This window comes from Arachis duranensis, chromosome 5 (assembly GCF_000817695.3).
Source record: "Arachis duranensis cultivar V14167 chromosome 5, aradu.V14167.gnm2.J7QH, whole genome shotgun sequence".
Lineage (NCBI taxonomy): Eukaryota > Viridiplantae > Streptophyta > Magnoliopsida > Fabales > Fabaceae > Arachis > Arachis duranensis.
In genome coordinates, this window is record NC_029776.3 from 100,826,222 (window position 1) to 100,842,527 (window position 16,306).

Consider the following 16,306-nt stretch of genomic DNA (forward strand, 5'->3'; position numbering starts at 1 on the left):
GTATTTGTTAGTTCAGAGACTGTTACTAAAATTTCTGTCTCTGTCTCTAAAATTTCAGTATTTCAGTACCTCCAAAAAGTAGGGACACAGGGACTGAAATTTTTAGAGATGGAGACTGAAACTTTAATAACATTTTATACCTAAAATACTTTCATTTCAATTAATTAATTCCAATTTTACCCTTTGTACAAATTAAATTAGAGTTTCATTTTTGTTTCAATTACTGTCTCCCATTTTACACCAAACAGAATATTGGGATTTATTTCAATCTCTGTCTCTTAGTCTCAGTATCAGTCTTTCCGTCTCTGTCTCTCCACCAAACGCTACCTAAAAGTGTTGTTTAATAAATTTCTGCCTGACCGGATGATTGAGCTTTTAATTCTTGCTTGGTTTTTATTTGATAGACCAAGTAGCATTTTACTATTTTTGCATTCGGATTTTACCCGATATAAATTACGCTGAGCCAATTTTGACCCAAATACTCTGGGTCCGAGTCGGATCTTCGAGCCAAATCGAGTTGTGCCCAGTCCTAGCCACCACAGCAACCCCAATTGCAGCAGCGCCATGGCCGCATGGCCCTCGTTATACGAATGGTGGATTTCCTCTAGTTCTTTTAAAAGTTGAGGGTTATTTTGGTATAATTTAAAACCCTAAATGCAACATATCAGCTCCTGAGCTTCCTCACCATCATTCGCTCAGAAAAACAGCGTGTTCCTTCCTCGCCGACCCAAAAATTTCGTCTGTCGCTTCCTCTTCCTCTTCCTCTCTGCGCTGCACTGCTGCGATGATGCCGGAATAACCATCGGCGGCGCGCCTGGCACCACCGTCCGACTCCACTTCCTCTTTCTCCGTCTTCCCTCTCTTGCATTCTCTCTGCCGTTCTGTCGAACAAGAACCGAAGCCGCTGCTCGCCGTCTCTGCTCGGCGCCGCTCCTTGCCACTGGTTCCCTGTTTCTCTCTGGTTCGTTTCTGTTCGTCTCTTCCTGTTCCTTTTTTCTTTCCCCTGTTTCAACTTTTCAGTGTTATGAATCTCTCTTCTTCCATCCTTCTTTGTCTTAAACTATAAATCTCTTTGTTTCCATCTACTATTTAATGAGATTAGGAACGTTAAGTAATGTGGCACCCCACTTAATATAGTTTTATGGTTTAGAGTTTAACATAGGATTTTATTAAAAGAGTGTTACAACTTGCAATTGATTTGTGTAGCGCACACAATTGACATTAGGAATAAAAATTAGTTTCTCATTGAACTTCAGGTATTGATAGTTGCTACATATGTGATTAAGAAGTATATGAACAAAGTTGCATCTGAGTTGTTTCATATCTGCACTCTATGATGACTGTTATCGATGAACACCTTATTCCATCTTGTTCTGGTGTTGAGCCTAGTGTCCTCTTTTATAAGACGTGAGGGGATTTTGTTCTCTCTTTTCAATCTCTCTGATGTTTTCTGGTTGAGGAATTTGAATTTCATTGTTTTTGCTTTGTTATTTGCAGGAAGGGTGACTGTATTGGTATCCGGCCGAATTAAAGTCTGGTGATGAGAGAAAGGTGATCAGTCCAGGAAATCATATCAGGTTTCCTTTTATTCATCTGTATGCTTTGGAGGTTCTTGCTGTTTGTTCCCTGCCATGCCTTATAGTGTAATTCATTCATTAAACCAGAGAAGGAAAGTGGTTAGGTCCTTATCTTTCCTAAAACAATTTACATTTGTCGGTAGCAACAAAATAACAAGTGACTATTGCATGTGAGTAAGTGCTGGTTCTTCTTATATAACATGGTGCAAAGGGTCATATAGCTGAGGAGATTGGTTTTTAAAATTTTTTGAAAAGACCCTTAAAAATAACATCATTCCTACTGATTGGAAACACACTTTTTAGATTAGTCTCTCCAATATGATATTGTTTTGAATGATCTCTTCTAGTTACGCTTGATTGAAAACATGCTGAAAACAGCATCAAGTTCATGTCAGCCGTGCCTTTGGATGGTAGCTCCATTTCCTTGCTGATAGAAAACATAAAAAATTCAAGATAGATTATGCTGTTTCTTTTTCTCTCATTCAACATAACTTAATTATGGATTTAAAGGTCCTTTCTTCTACTAGATTGTTTATCATTCTAATTCTCATATTGTTTATGTTGCTTAATTGGTGGGCCCAGCTTCAATTTCTCTTGAGGATCACTATGTGAATTTTCTTTTTTTTTTCTTTTTTTTTTAAAAATATTTTCTTATTAGTGAATGGGTGTGAAATCTATGTGCTTGTGGAAAGCTTCTTGTGAATTATTTTAGTGTTGTTCTTTCTTTTGAATCTCTTATCTCTATTAAATTATTGGTCTGGTTGAGCTTAAGATTACTTTGCAGTAAAGAATTCTTATTGAGTTTAAACTTTACACTAAAACCGGTTGTCAAAAACCAGTTCCAGATGTGAAACTATTTTTAAACATGTTTTTTGCTTATTATGATATGAAACCGGTTCACATTTTTTGATCTGGTTTATTTCTTAAAACTGATTTGTGATTGGTTTGATCATCTTAAATCAGTTTGGTTTAATAACCTAAACTCAATTTCTGGATGTACATCCCTTATAATGCTGTACTGATTTCAACTCTATCTTTTCTGATCACACCCCTTTTTTTATAGCTGTCTCTGGATTCCAAAATAGTAGCCGGAAGAAACTGAGAAATAGAATGAAATCCTTGGGGTCGGGGGAGAAAAGTAAATCCCTTCATAACAAGGAAGATGATTCTACAGCTAACGGGAAATGTAGTAGCAAATTCTACGATGTCTATGGGCCCGAAGTAAGTTTTCTCTTTATGTTTTCATTCTTCGCGACACTCCTCTTTGTCCTCCCCCTATTATGTCCTTCTGGTAATTTCTTTCTTGTACATTTTAGACTGTATTAAAGCAAAATTGTTTATTATAGATGCTTTCTAACATTTTTCGGAACCTTGGTTTATGAGTTGATCTTGGATTCTGTTTGATTCAAAATTGAGCGATAAACGGATAATTTTCTATGTTTCTTGTTCTGGTTGGGTGAGTTTCAATTTGTTGTTAGTCACTAGTATGTTTTTCCATGATATCATATGTTATGCAGTATTAGTTCATTGTGAAAATGCTTCATTGCATGCGATGATATTGACTATCATAATGTCTTGAATGGTAGCATTTTCATTGATTGATGCTTAATAGTGTTGAGGTCTGAGCTTCCTGCCCAAAACTTTTCCTTGTGGTTCTTTGGTTGTTTACTTCTTCATAGGCTTTTATTTCATTTATATATTGGTTAACAGCACTTGTTTAATGTGTTGCACTTTTGCAGGGCAAGGCAGATGTTGTTTTCAAGTCACCAGAAGATAATTCAACACTAAATCTCAATGTAGGTTGTTGCGAGCTATATGTAAGTTGATGTTTGTATTGTTAATAATTATATAATGACTATGATTGGTGTTATACAACAGGATATTCAAGGACTAATAACTTGGGTGCTTGGGGAAGGATTTATGCCATCTTGGGTTTTTATAAAGGTTCAAACCATCTTCTGTTTTCCTTTTCTAGTTTCAGTAAATGTCGAGTAGAATATGAGCAAATAAATTCTGTACTGATTGTTTATTACATCATGTATTTCAGACTTTTCATCAAGATTGTTTAGCACTTTCTCTGTCTGTCTCTTTGTCTGTTTGTCTAGGGGCAGGGGTTTGGGTAGACCCTTGTGAGTTTATAGCTACTGATTACTGAATATAACTAACAACTCTTAAGCAAACTTTGATTCTCTTAATGATTTAATGTGGTTTCTTATTGGGAACAAGAAGATAGGCATTATATTTTGTATAAGGATCATATTAGGAGAATGGTTAGAAACTAATTTAACTTAATGGAACAAAGGCCAAATTATCCAAATATGCTGAAATCCTTGATCCAAAGAGATCTTGCCTTTGGGCAATGCAAAAAAGATAGGCCCCCAATTTGGAATATAAACCATGCCATACATATTATTATTAGGGGACAAAGCAATAAGGGGCCTCTGTTTTTAAAGCATGTCATTTCTCATTAGTAGTAATCTAGTTAACAACTGTCCAGACAATAGTTTTGAGCTTCAGGGTTTAGATATCCTAATTATTTTGTCCAAGCAAAATCTGTTTCTGTTTAGAAATGATTTGAATCAGTGATTGTGAGATTTACAAGAAAAGCATTAGAGTAGTTCAAATTCTAGTGAGATAGCATTGTGCTTAATATCATTTTGATGGATTCTGAAAAATTCTATTCAAGCCTTTGTTCCATATGACTTGCATTAAAATACATGATTAACCAGGAAAACAATAGAGTAAAGAGTAACTCAGCAAACGAGAGAAAGAATATACTGCACTTCTGTTATGTATTACATGAGAGGAATACTGGCTGGTACTACCCTCTATTTATAATAATTGTAAAACCATAATATTAACAAGGAAATAAAATCAGAGAATAATGATAAATTATAAATATCAATGCTAGTCCTTAGAGATCATATTTGATACTATTTGATATGATATGATTCTTTGCTAATTTCTGATACTCCCTGTCAATTTTGAGCACATAGATATATGCACCAATCTTGGAACATAAATAACTTACAGGAGATATTATTTGATATGGTGAGATACAACAACTACAACAACAACAAAGCCTTATCCTACTAGGTGGGGTCGGCAGTCGGCTAGTAGGAAATTCTCTTTATTTCTACCAACTAGTAATCTGTATTTCAGTATTACTATAAACATTTTTTTCCCAAACTTGTGCATTATGTGGAGTTGTCATCATTAGTAGGAAAAGGTTCTTAGCCAACGCATCTTCTATTAAAAAATTAATTGATCACTTTTGTCTCTTTATAAAAAAAATTTGCAATAATCCGTAATTTAAGTCTGTATGGCATATCTCTTTTGTATTTTGCTAGTGTTACTGATGCAGCAGTTTCACAATTTGCAGAATAAGCCTCTTATTCCCAAAGTGGTTACGCTCTATATGCCAGGTTTGGATGCAGCTTTGTTTCTGTCACAGTCTAAAATGCTTCCCAGTTTAAAGTACTGTGGGAAACCAAGGCCAGTCCTAGCTCTTAGGTATGTTGGAAATGTATTTGCATTATATTTCCTTCAAAATTTTTCTTTATCCTTACATAACTTTTCCCATTTTTCCCTTCTCGTTAGCTGTGTATCAGATAGTATGCAGACAATAGATGCACTCCTAACATGCAAGGTCAAAAGAAAGAGGGATCAAACTGGTTCAGTTAAGAGGAATTCTGCATTGTTATCTCAACAAGGTATTTACTCCTATAGATCTTCATTCCCCAGGAGCAATTATATCTTGTATTTAAGGCTTTCTACTTTATGTTGTTCAAGCAAAGTTAGGCATTGTATTTGAAGTATCTGAATTATCATCATGGCTGGAAGTTGTGAAACAGTTAATATCTGTCCCTGCATTTTTGCCTATTTATTAATCCCCCTTATCTGTACAAGAAAATTAGCATTAACGTGGAATCCTGTCTATTGAAATTTTTGTATAATTGATGAGTATTGACTGATATGAGTTGTAAAAATGAAGCCATCAATTCAAATTTCCTAGAAGAGGTTTGTTTTGGATTGTAATTTTAATACCTCTAATATTAGTGAAGGGGTAGGGAACTGTAAAAGATCATTTTCTTTACTATATTTATCTAAGTTGGCAATTCTTGGGTCCTGCCATTGTGGCCTCTTGCTAATTTGTATCGTGTTTTTTCACATGTTCATGGTTTCAAGCTGCAAATTTATGTACATGTGCTAAGCAAATTTTTCTTCTTAGAAATGCTGTAATGTCAACAAGCATCAGAGGCTTCAGGGTAGTAAGGCATAGAAGTCAGTTTTTCGTGGTTTTGTTATGTTCTTTTTAGTTGAATTTCCATTTCTTCCTGTTACAAATTTTGGTTACCTAGATCTGTGACGAAAGTAATGTAAACTATCTCTTAGTTCACTTCCATTTGTGAATTTCTAGTGTTTCTACTCCTCGCCTATGAGATCATTTGCATCTCTATGGTTTTGTAATTTTAAAATGATTTTTTGCTGGTTAAAAGAATGATTGCATCAATCACTATCATTTCAATGCAATTATGTAATTTAATAGCTAGATTAATATTAATATGATCACTATATGAAAACATGTTATATATTCATGCAGGAGGAGGCAAGCCTGGTATTGAGAATTTATCATTTATGGATCTTACGAAAGACATACCTTTCGCTATTACATATTATACGCTAACGGAGAAAGAACTGGACGATAATGGGTATTCCATTAATCAGCCAGGTGATTTTTTATTTTTGTTCAGTGCTACCAATATGTTATCTCATGGTCATGGCCCAAGTTGTTTCACATATATTATAAGAAACATATCTTTGAAAGAAATTAGATAGTCTTAAACTTTTGCAAACACTTTGGATAGTTTCTTAAAAGGGTAAACTACCAAAATGGTAACCCCAAAAATTATATCGTTGACACAAATAAATTTGAAACATAGAAAGGACAAGACCCCCCTTTCCCCCCCAAACAGAAGATAGTATTAGTTTGACAAAAATGACTAACCGTCAAGGGAGCCCATTTTGTTCATGGAAAACACTGATGTGGTAAAACATGGATGATGACATGGTAAATGTGATTGAGAACCTGACCAGACCAGCCTGTAGAATCAGGTATTGACTAAAAGCCTGTTCTTACACCTGTTTGTGCTCCCTTCTTCATTCTCCTCTTCATCACTTCCCTCTTCACATTCTCCCTTACCCCCTCTCCAAACACTACCCTGACCACCTCCTCTTTAGAACCCTTTGCCGGAAAGATGCTGCATTGCTTCTCGACATACTCTTTCTTTGTTGACACTTGACAGCAACAATGTTCACATGGAGAACCCTTCAATCTCCATCATCACCACCTCTGGTTCTGTTGCCTCTATCACCTCGCCATCGATAGTGGTGGGTTGGAGGAGTGGATGGCAGTGGTGGTGGTGGTTGTTGGAGAGGCTAGTGGTTGTGGTGTTGGTATCCGTGGTGGTGGTTTGGAGCCTGGAGGAGTCAATGTGGATTGTTGACTTTGTTGTTGACGTAGAGGCTTTGGAGTGAACAAACCAACTGTTGGTGTGCTTTCCAAATTATAAAGAATAAGAATATGGGGGCAGTTTTTTTCTAATTATTTAAAACTTGATACCATGTCATAGCCATGCTTGCCATCTCAACACTAAACGTTTGCCAGGTTAGTGTCTTCCTTTATTGGAAATGGGCTTGCTCAGTCACTTGATGGTTGGGCATTTTGGTCACTATATCTTTTGGGTGAGTTTTGGCAAATTTTTGTCAGCGATATAGTCCTTCCATTACTATTTTGGTAATCTACCCTTCTTAAAAATCAGAATCAGAAAGTATTTAACTGTATTGCATGTAGGAATTGGTGTGTATATATATATATGATATTCTTGACTGATTACAAGCTCACCACGTCTTTCTTGATCTTACACACAAGAATGAGTTGGTTAACTTGTGCTCATACAAGAACCTATTTGTTTTTTTGAAGTTTATCCAAAGCTTCCATTGCTATGGAAAATGGTTAGAAATGACACGATGAATGTTACTAGTGCGTTCTGTTAAAGTTTAATCTGTGTGGCTTCATATACATTGAGCAGTCATATATATATATTCTTGACTGATTACAAGCTCACCACGTCTTTCTTGATCTTACACACAAGAATGAGTTGGTTAACTTGTGCTCATACAAGAACATATTTGTTTTTTTGAAGTTTATCCAAAGCTTCCATTGATATGAAAAATGGTTAGAAATGACATGATGAACGTTACTAGTGCGTTCTGTTAAAGTTTAATCTATTAAAGCTTCCATTGAGCAGTCATTATTACCGTTTCTTGTTTTCTCGAAAAGTTGTTATGTATTTATCTCCGTATAAGTTATAACTGCATATATATAGTGTTGCTGGGGTATCTATGGTTCTATTGAAAGCAAGAACTCACCTATGCAATTTTACTGTACATTTATTTCTCTCTTTTTTAAAAAAAAAAAGATTGGCAATGATATGCTTATTGCATACTTGTATGGTACAGGTTTTCTTTCTACTTTGCCAGCTCCGTCGGGATCTTCTTTTCATGAGATCTTAGCGCTTGATTGTGAGATGGTAAGTCTATCAGTGTGGGAAAAGGAAGTGATATTGCTTTCCTGTATTCTAGCTACATTGTCATATTTATATGGCTGACTTTTATGAAAGAGTATTATATCAGTCCCTGTTGTTTATTCTCTCAATAATACTCTTCTATCAAAAGATTAAATGAATTACTTGGATTTAAGTAGGAAGGAGCTTTCTGTGCTTATGGGAGATTTTCAGTGTTACTCTGCTAGGGTTTTAAGTTGTTAATTAGGTAGTGGGATGTCAAATAAAATTTCTTTCAATTTCCCACTTTGCAGAACAGATTGATATTGTTTTTTTACTTGAAGAATGTTACATATCCTGGAGGTGTAACAGAGGAAGGAGAACCTTCTTAGGGCCCCATTACTAGAAGAGGGAAAATACCCCTTCTTCCCTTTAGCTATAGCTGAAGGAAAAAGAGTGAGAGGAAGGAGGGGCCCACTGATCTAACAGAATCGCCACATTGCAAGGATAGTGGGAAGGTTGTGCGATCCCATTATGCTTCTGTTAGTGGTGAGATAGGAGAGAGGGGATTTAACGGAGTGAGTGTGAATGAGGGAGAGCATTGAGAATTTGGAGGATAGATTCAGGTTAGGAGAGAGGCAGGGCTCTCAAATCCCTTTGCAATTGTTATTTTCTCCTTTCCTTTTTTCTGTCAAATAATATACTAAGTGGGGAGGGTGAATTCTTACTGAATCCAATCCATTTTCCCCTTTTGTCACTATTTCTATCTATTTCCCCTCTTCTATGACTGTTCCATTGTTTTTTTTTTTTCCGTTATCTTCACACTGGTTGTTACAAAGGAGCTTGAAATTTTGGAACCTCATTAAATCTGGACATGTAGTATGAGAGAATGATAAGCTCCCAAGCATTTGAATTTAGTTATGTTATGATTCTTCTCAATTCACAGTTGCATCATTGACTGGGATTGGCCATTGCCACACTTGGGGTTTTCTCACTTACGAGGAAACTTCACACTAGTATATCGTGGCATTGGATTGGAGATAACTGAAAACCATATTAACTAAGTTTTAATGGAAATTTGAAATTTTGGAAGTTCCCAATCTATACCTAGGCAAATTAAAGTGGTTATAACATTTCTGTAACTTTGCTTGTCCCTAATACGTATTTGATTATGGACAGTTGGTCTTATTTGTTTATTATTATTTTTCCTGACAGTGCATAACAACGGAGGGTTTTGAGCTGACAAGAGTTACTCTAGTGAATATCAATGGACAGGTATATTAACCAGGCTTTTTTTTAATATTATTTTAATTGCTGCTGGTGCTGCTACTACTACTACCACCACTACCCTGATGCCCACCCGTCCCCACACCGCCATCACCATATAAAGGGGATTAGACAAGAATAAATTCCCCTAGTCACAATTATTCATATCCTGTTTTACTGATTAAGTCAACTGATTAGAATTATAAGTACTTACTTGCACAGATAGGCCTGTTTCCTAATATTATTACTCCTATCTTTCCAGGTTGTGATAGATAAATTGGTTAAGCCATCAAATGATATCGTTGATTACAACACAAGGTAGCTCTTGTTTGTTCTCTCAGTCAACCTGCCTAGAATGGTTAATTATATATTATTTGATTATTTTGAAACAAATAAATGAAGTTGAGCTCCCTTTGGACCAGTCTTGCAATTGAACTGGTCAAATTGATGGGCCAATTTGAGGCATTAAATTTCTGAATTCTCAAAAATTGCATGGCTCAGAATTGAACTTGGCACCAAAGGACACCCTCCCCTATCGCCAGTTGATCCATCTCGTATGCTGCTCTGTTAAAAATAATATATTCTTCCTCGTTTCCTTTTTTATCAATCATTGTAGCAAATTGTTTTTTGTACAATATGTTTCTCTCACTTCCATATCCAAAATTTATAACTTTAATTGAATAATTGAGTATGGTTCAAAAGTGACCTAGTATTTGAATTCCTGTTTCTTCTGGTGGGAGTGATGTGGGGAATTGACATTCACCAGTTATCTATCAATTCTTATAATCTTTTGTAATCTTGTAGAGAACTAAAATGGTTACATATGGTTCAGAATATTATGTTGTTACTAAGGTTAGAAACCCCAAAACAGAGTGGGATCCTTTAGCATAATCTATGAGTAATTTTAAAAGGAAAAAAAAAAAGACCCAAAAGTAGGTATTAATGTAAAAAATAATATGAAAAGAAAAATACAGCCTGGTATAAAGTTAAAAAGAAGGGTGATTTTTCTTTTTTCTGGACTTCAATTGAAATTGTCAACTGGAAGTGATAGTTTTATTTATCATGTGCAGATTTAGTGGAATAACATACGAGATGTTAGATGGGGTGACGACAACGCTGAGAGATATTCAGGTTGCGTGACTTGAATTCTCTTCAATTTAATTTAATTTAACTTGTTTTTTAGTAGGAATAAAATTTTGTAAGCATGCTGATTCTTTAAGCCGAAAATATGTTTTCCTGATTTGTTTCATATGTCCCATTGCAGAAAGAATTTCTAGAACTGGTTTACAAAGAGACCTTCCTTGTTGGACATTCTTTGGAAAATGATTTACTGGCATTGAAGATATCACATGACTTGATAATTGACACAGCGGTGTTATACAAAAATCCACGAGGAGCTTCTTATAAAACTGCTCTGCGGCATCTTGCTAAAAGATTTCTTTCAAGGGAAATACAGAATTTGGCAAGTGGACATGACAGTGTTGAAGATGCTAGAGCAACCATGGAATTGGCACTATTAAAGATCAGAAATGGCAAGTATTTCTTTCTTTTGCTGCATTGATTATTGAACTTGTATAGATAAGTGTTGAGAGATTGGAAAGCTATGCTTTATAGATAGGTCTTCTGTTTGTTTTAATTTTGTGTAGAGAACTCTTATCCTCTATTTTTTCTTGCCCCTCTCTTCTTAATGAAATTATTCTTTTTATCAAAAATAAAATAAAAAGAAAGTAAAGGATAACTAGATTTCTGACCATTTTTCATAGAGACAAACAAGTCCTTAACCAAAATTAAATACGTATAGGTGTCTCAACAAAAAATGTGTCTACACAAAATATGTTTAGTAGCTTATTTGTCCTTTATAATAAAAAATGTGTTGAGATTAATGGATGAGTTTTGTATCTTCCACTTATATTTTTAATTATTATAGGCTAACCCTGAGTTCCCAACTCAGGTTGTATCTCAATCATGCCCATACTGTTCTTACTGTTTGGTTGATCTATTTGAACAAGTTACCTTTCACAAAGAATTATTATCATTTGTATGTCTTATCAGGCTCGTAAATAAGCTTCATATTTGACAGACATATGTGATGGACAGATTTGTTTGTGTTATTATTTGTCTGTGTTCAAATTTTGAACTAGAGTGTGCTGGCTTGCTATATTGTATGACTTGTGACAGGCTTTATTTGCTTAACTTTTCAACCAGGTCCCGACTTTGGTTCCCCTCCATCATTTATGCGTAAAAAGCTCCTCTCTGTTTTGAGCGAGTCTGGCAAAATATCTTCCTTGATTGATGATATATCCATTGTAAGACGATATGCCTCTGAGTCTACTCATGCAATTCCAGTGACCTCTGATGATGAAGCACTTGCAAAGACCAACAAGGAGGTAGATGGTTATACCCATCTATATCTGCAACTGTTCTCCTTGTTAAAATTATACTTGCAGCTTCATTTTATTTTACTTTTTTAGTCTGGATATACCTAGCGTTTTCTTTATGCCTTTTTTTGTCAGGTGAAGAATGAAAAGGTACACTTTATATGGACTCAGTTTTCAGAGTTACAATCATACTTACAGAAACAAGCTGAAGATTCAGAGGACTTGAATATAAGACTTGCAGAGATGATGGCATTATTTACATGTCAGAAGAATCGTGACAATGGTAAAGGGAAGATGAGTGCACCTGCCGAACTGAAGGAAATTCTGGCACGCATGGATGCCAGAATTCGTTCTGTGTATACATCCTTGCCAACAAATGCTATGTTGATAATTTGCACCGGTCATGGAGACACAGCAGTTGTTCGCAGGTATTGATGCCTTTTTTCTTTCTTTCTTCTGCTGCTGCTGCTTCTTCTTCTTCTTCTTCTTCTCCCCCAACCCCCTTCTCTCAATAAATAAATAAAAGAATGCTATATTGATTGAACTATTACAATGGCCATGGGAGGAAATAAATGTTTGACCCTGCAATGATACAGCATTGTTATAGTTTCAGATATATAATTTCTTCTACTTGGTGTCCGGATATGGGACTTTGCAAGTTTGTGTCTAGATATGCCGGAAATAAATTATTTTTTCTATAAAAGGATATGTCTGAAATATATAATGTATATGATAGAATGTTTTTATCATATCTATAGAATTTTGTTCTACTTTCTTTTTTATCACATTATGTTGCATCATATATATATAATGTTATTCAGACTTTTGTTATATTAGAGAACTAAATATTGGACATTTATGACTTGAAAATTTTAGAGTAAACTATTATTTAAAACCCTCTGAAGATTCATTTTTTGACAAATCAACCCCCCAAAAAAGAAATGACATCTTGGCTCCTGATTTCAAGCCAGTTCTTTGCTAATTTGTTTAGAAAAAATAGATTTTCTAATCCTGCAAATTTAGTGAGTTTATACTTAAGGGGATTAATTTTGGCAATTTTTATTTACACAAAAGCCCAAATATTCAAAGAAAAATGGAATGAGTCTAAAAAATAAATTTTGGTTCAATTTTTTGTATCACCTTCTTAATAGTTATCTAGGATTCTAAGAATTGGATTAGACCAGCCAAAGCTGATTTGATCGGAATATTTGGGAGCTGATCACCTGGCTAGTCTGCTGCATGCTAAAAAATTGGTGGTCAGTGAATCGGTCAAAACCTGTTGAAGCAGTTAAATGATATATTATTTTGAACTTATAAATTTACGGATTCATGACCAGTCCTGTTTTTATAACCTTGTTATTATCTAAATCTTGTCATAAAAGAATTGATCAAATGTGGTTATTTACTACTTATGAAGAAAGAAAAAATGGTGCATTGTCATTGAGATGATCTTCAAAAATTAAATCATTTGGGGGGCTAAAATGATGGTTTATCTCAGTAGTGAGGATATGTCTTGCGGTTTGAGAATGAGAAAACAGCTAAGCAGAGAGGGAACAAACATAGTGGATTGGTACTTCCAAGTGCTGTGCAACTAATATATGTGATTTGGACATGTTAGTTGATGGTTAATTCATCGTTCTTTTTCTTTGAAGGCTGAGGAAAATGCTGGTTGAGCAGGGTGAGAGTAACTTTGGTCGAGACAAGCTTGTGGAAATTCTGGAAGAGGTTCAGGCGCGAGCTGAAGTAGCTTTGTGTTTTGTAGGTGTAAAGCACTAAGTAGAAGTAATACAATACTGATTATTCTTGATAATTTGTGAATTCCCACATTCAGATAGTCAAATGGAAAATGGAAAATGTAAAATATTGTTTAGGCAAGTTTATTGCATGATGTCTTAACCTCGTCGAGGCAAAAAAGGGAACCCTGGTTATGCAAATGATTCAAATATACATTTGCTCCCGCATTTCAAAATATAGTCACTTCTATTTATTTTGGTTCCTTGATGGTAAATATGCAGCTTTTCTTTGTAATTTTAAGAGCATAGAAATTCTTGTTTACCAAATATATAATTTCTTCTTGAAGAAAATACTTTGAAAATCTCTAGTGTTTGTTTGATTTATGGAAATGATCAAAGTAGAAAATAATTATGAAAAACATTTTTTTATTTTGCATATCTTTTGTTTTTTAAGTTTTAAAAAAGAGAAAATAAAAAATAGAAACCGGGAAATAAAAATAAAACATAGAATTGTTGGATCTCAATATATAAAAGAAGTTAACCTAATAAAAATCGAAATACGTTGACAAAAATATTCTAACAAAAATCTCTTTAAAATATGAAAGAATATTAAATATTAAAAATATATTCTCAAAAAGTAGATTGAAACAATTTTTTTTTAAATTGTAAAAAGTATTAAATATTAAAAATATCCTCAAAAAGTAGATTTAGTTTTGATATGATATTTTTTAAGTTTACAACAACAACAATAAAAAAGTCTTGTCCCACTAAGTGGGGTTGGCTACATGAATCAAATGAGTCATTGAGCTTTGTTGTGTATCATGTTTATAGAGAGACTGTTTATATGTAGATTTCGTTTGACCACCTCATGGATGGTCTATAAACCGTTTATATGTATATCTCGTTTGACCACCTCATGGATGGTTTTCTTAGATCTTCCTTTGCCTTTCATCCCTTATTCATCTTCCATCTCATCCACCCTCCTAACTGGGTGTTCTGTCAGTCTTCTTCTCACATGTCCAAACCACCTTAGACGCGATTATACCATCTTTTTCACAATTTGTGCTACTCCAACTCTCTCTCTTATATCTTCGTTCCTTATTTTATACAATCGCGTATGACCACTCATCGATCTCAACATCTTCATCTCTGCCACACTTAGCTTATGTTCGTACTCCCCTTTGTCTGCCCAACACTCCATACCATAAAGTATAGCCGATCTTATAGCAGTGCAATAGAATTTACCTTTAAGTTTTAAAGGCACTTTTTTGTCACATATAAAATCAGATGCACTCCACCATTTTGACCAACCTGCTTGGATTCTATGATTTACATCCTATTCAATCTTTCTATTATCCTGTATGATGCACCCAAGATACTTAAAACTTTTAACTTTTCGTAAGATGTTTTCTCCAATCTTCACCTCTATATTAGGATTTTCTCTTCTCAGACCGAACTTACATTCCATATATTCCGTTTTGCTACAGCTTATACGCAAACCATACACTTCTATAACTTCTCTCCATAAGTCCAACTTCTTATTTAGGTCTTCCCTTGACTCTCCCATAAGAAAGATATCATCAGCAAAAAGCATACACCATGGCACAGGCTCTTGGATGTGCTCTGTGAGTACTTCTAAGACTAATGTGAAAAGGTATGGAGCTAAAGATGATCCTTGGTGTAATCCTATACCAATAGAAAATTTCTCTGTCACACCACCTCGAGTCTTCACATTAGTTGTGGCCCCATCAAATATGTCTTTAATTGCACGAATATATGTGATCCTTATTCTCTTCTTTTCTAAAACCTTCCATAAGACCTCCATTGGTACCCTATATACGATTTTTCCAAATCAATAAACATCATATGTAGATTCCCTTTATTACTACGATACCTCTCCATCATTCTTCTTAACAGGTATATCGCTTCGTTGGTGAATTTGCCTGGCATAAATCCAATTTGGTTCTCTGTTACTTATGTCTCTTTTCTCAACCTCCGTTCTATCATCCTTTTCCATAACTTCACGGTATGGCTCATGAGCTTGATCCCTCAATAGTTTTCGAAAATTTGTATATCCCTCTTATTCTTGTAGATAACCAAGGTGCTCTTTCTCCACTTATCAGACATCTTCTTTGACCTTAAAATCTCATTGAAAAACTTGGTTAACCAATTGATGTCTTTTCCTCCAAGACCCTTCCAAACCTCAATCAGGATATTATCAGGTTCTACTGCCCTACCAATTTTCATCTTCTTTAGAGTCTCTTTTACCTCGAAGCCTCGAATCATTCGATAGTAGTCAAAGTTTTGATCTCCTTCCCTTGTGCATAACTGACCAAGGCTCGGAAGAGTCTTATGTCCTTCATTAAATAACTCATAGAAGTAGCTCTTCTACCTTTTATTAATCTTATCCTCTTGAGCCAACACCTCTCCATCCTTATCCTTTATGCACTTAACATGATCCAAATCTCTCGTTCTTCTTTCACGGCTCTTTACGATTCTATATATACCTTGTTCTCTTTCTTTCGTTCCCAAAGACTGGTAGAGACCCTGATATGCTTTTGTTCATACTTCACTTTTATCCACTTTTGTCTCTTAGCCGCATTATTTGTGACGTAATGCAGATAATTGAAAAAATATAACGCGAGTAGTAGTGGTGGAGAAAAAGGTAGTTTAGAAATTTTATTTAATTTGTTAGGGTTTGGATAATTTTGCTTGCAAAATTCATTTTTTTTGTGGATACAAATGATAATTTTCGTCTTCTATGGATAAATATGTCAGCATCTTCA

General features: G+C 34.8%; 1 protein-coding gene across 3 annotated transcripts; it reads left to right on the top strand.

Moving 5' to 3' along the window:
• Positions 1–453: 453 nt before the first annotated feature.
• LOC107491322 (small RNA degrading nuclease 5) lies at positions 454–13,795 on the top strand. 3 transcript variants are annotated; one of them, XM_016112167.3, is made up of 16 exons: positions 454–961; positions 1,498–1,551; positions 2,641–2,798; positions 3,317–3,373; positions 3,456–3,521; positions 4,960–5,090; positions 5,178–5,290; positions 6,181–6,309; positions 8,100–8,170; positions 9,359–9,418; positions 9,672–9,727; positions 10,480–10,540; positions 10,674–10,941; positions 11,615–11,796; positions 11,923–12,215; positions 13,440–13,795. In XM_016112167.3, the coding sequence occupies exons 3-16, from the start codon at positions 2,688–2,690 to the stop codon at positions 13,561–13,563; spliced, it is 1,722 nt and encodes a 573-aa protein (XP_015967653.1). In that variant the 5' UTR covers positions 454–961; positions 1,498–1,551; positions 2,641–2,687; the 3' UTR covers positions 13,564–13,795. The 3 variants fall into 3 exon arrangements, with proteins under 3 accessions (XP_015967653.1, XP_015967652.1, XP_052117914.1); XM_016112166.3 differs by having other exon boundaries at positions 455–961; positions 1,498–1,577; XM_052261954.1 differs by lacking the exons at positions 454–961; positions 1,498–1,551 and adding an exon at positions 1,610–1,747.
• Positions 13,796–16,306: the final 2,511 nt, after the last annotated feature.

Excerpts from the sequence above, each read along its gene's own strand:
- LOC107491322 (XM_016112167.3), top strand. The coding sequence starts at position 2,688 with ATGAAATCCTTGGGGTCGGGGGAGAAAAGTAAATCCCTTCATAACAAG. Across the intron at positions 9,728-10,479 it reads ATCGTTGATTACAACACAAG|ATTTAGTGGAATAACATACG; the intron begins GTAGCTCTTGTT and ends TATCATGTGCAG. Across the intron at positions 12,216-13,439 it reads GACACAGCAGTTGTTCGCAG|GCTGAGGAAAATGCTGGTTG; the intron begins GTATTGATGCCT and ends TTTTCTTTGAAG.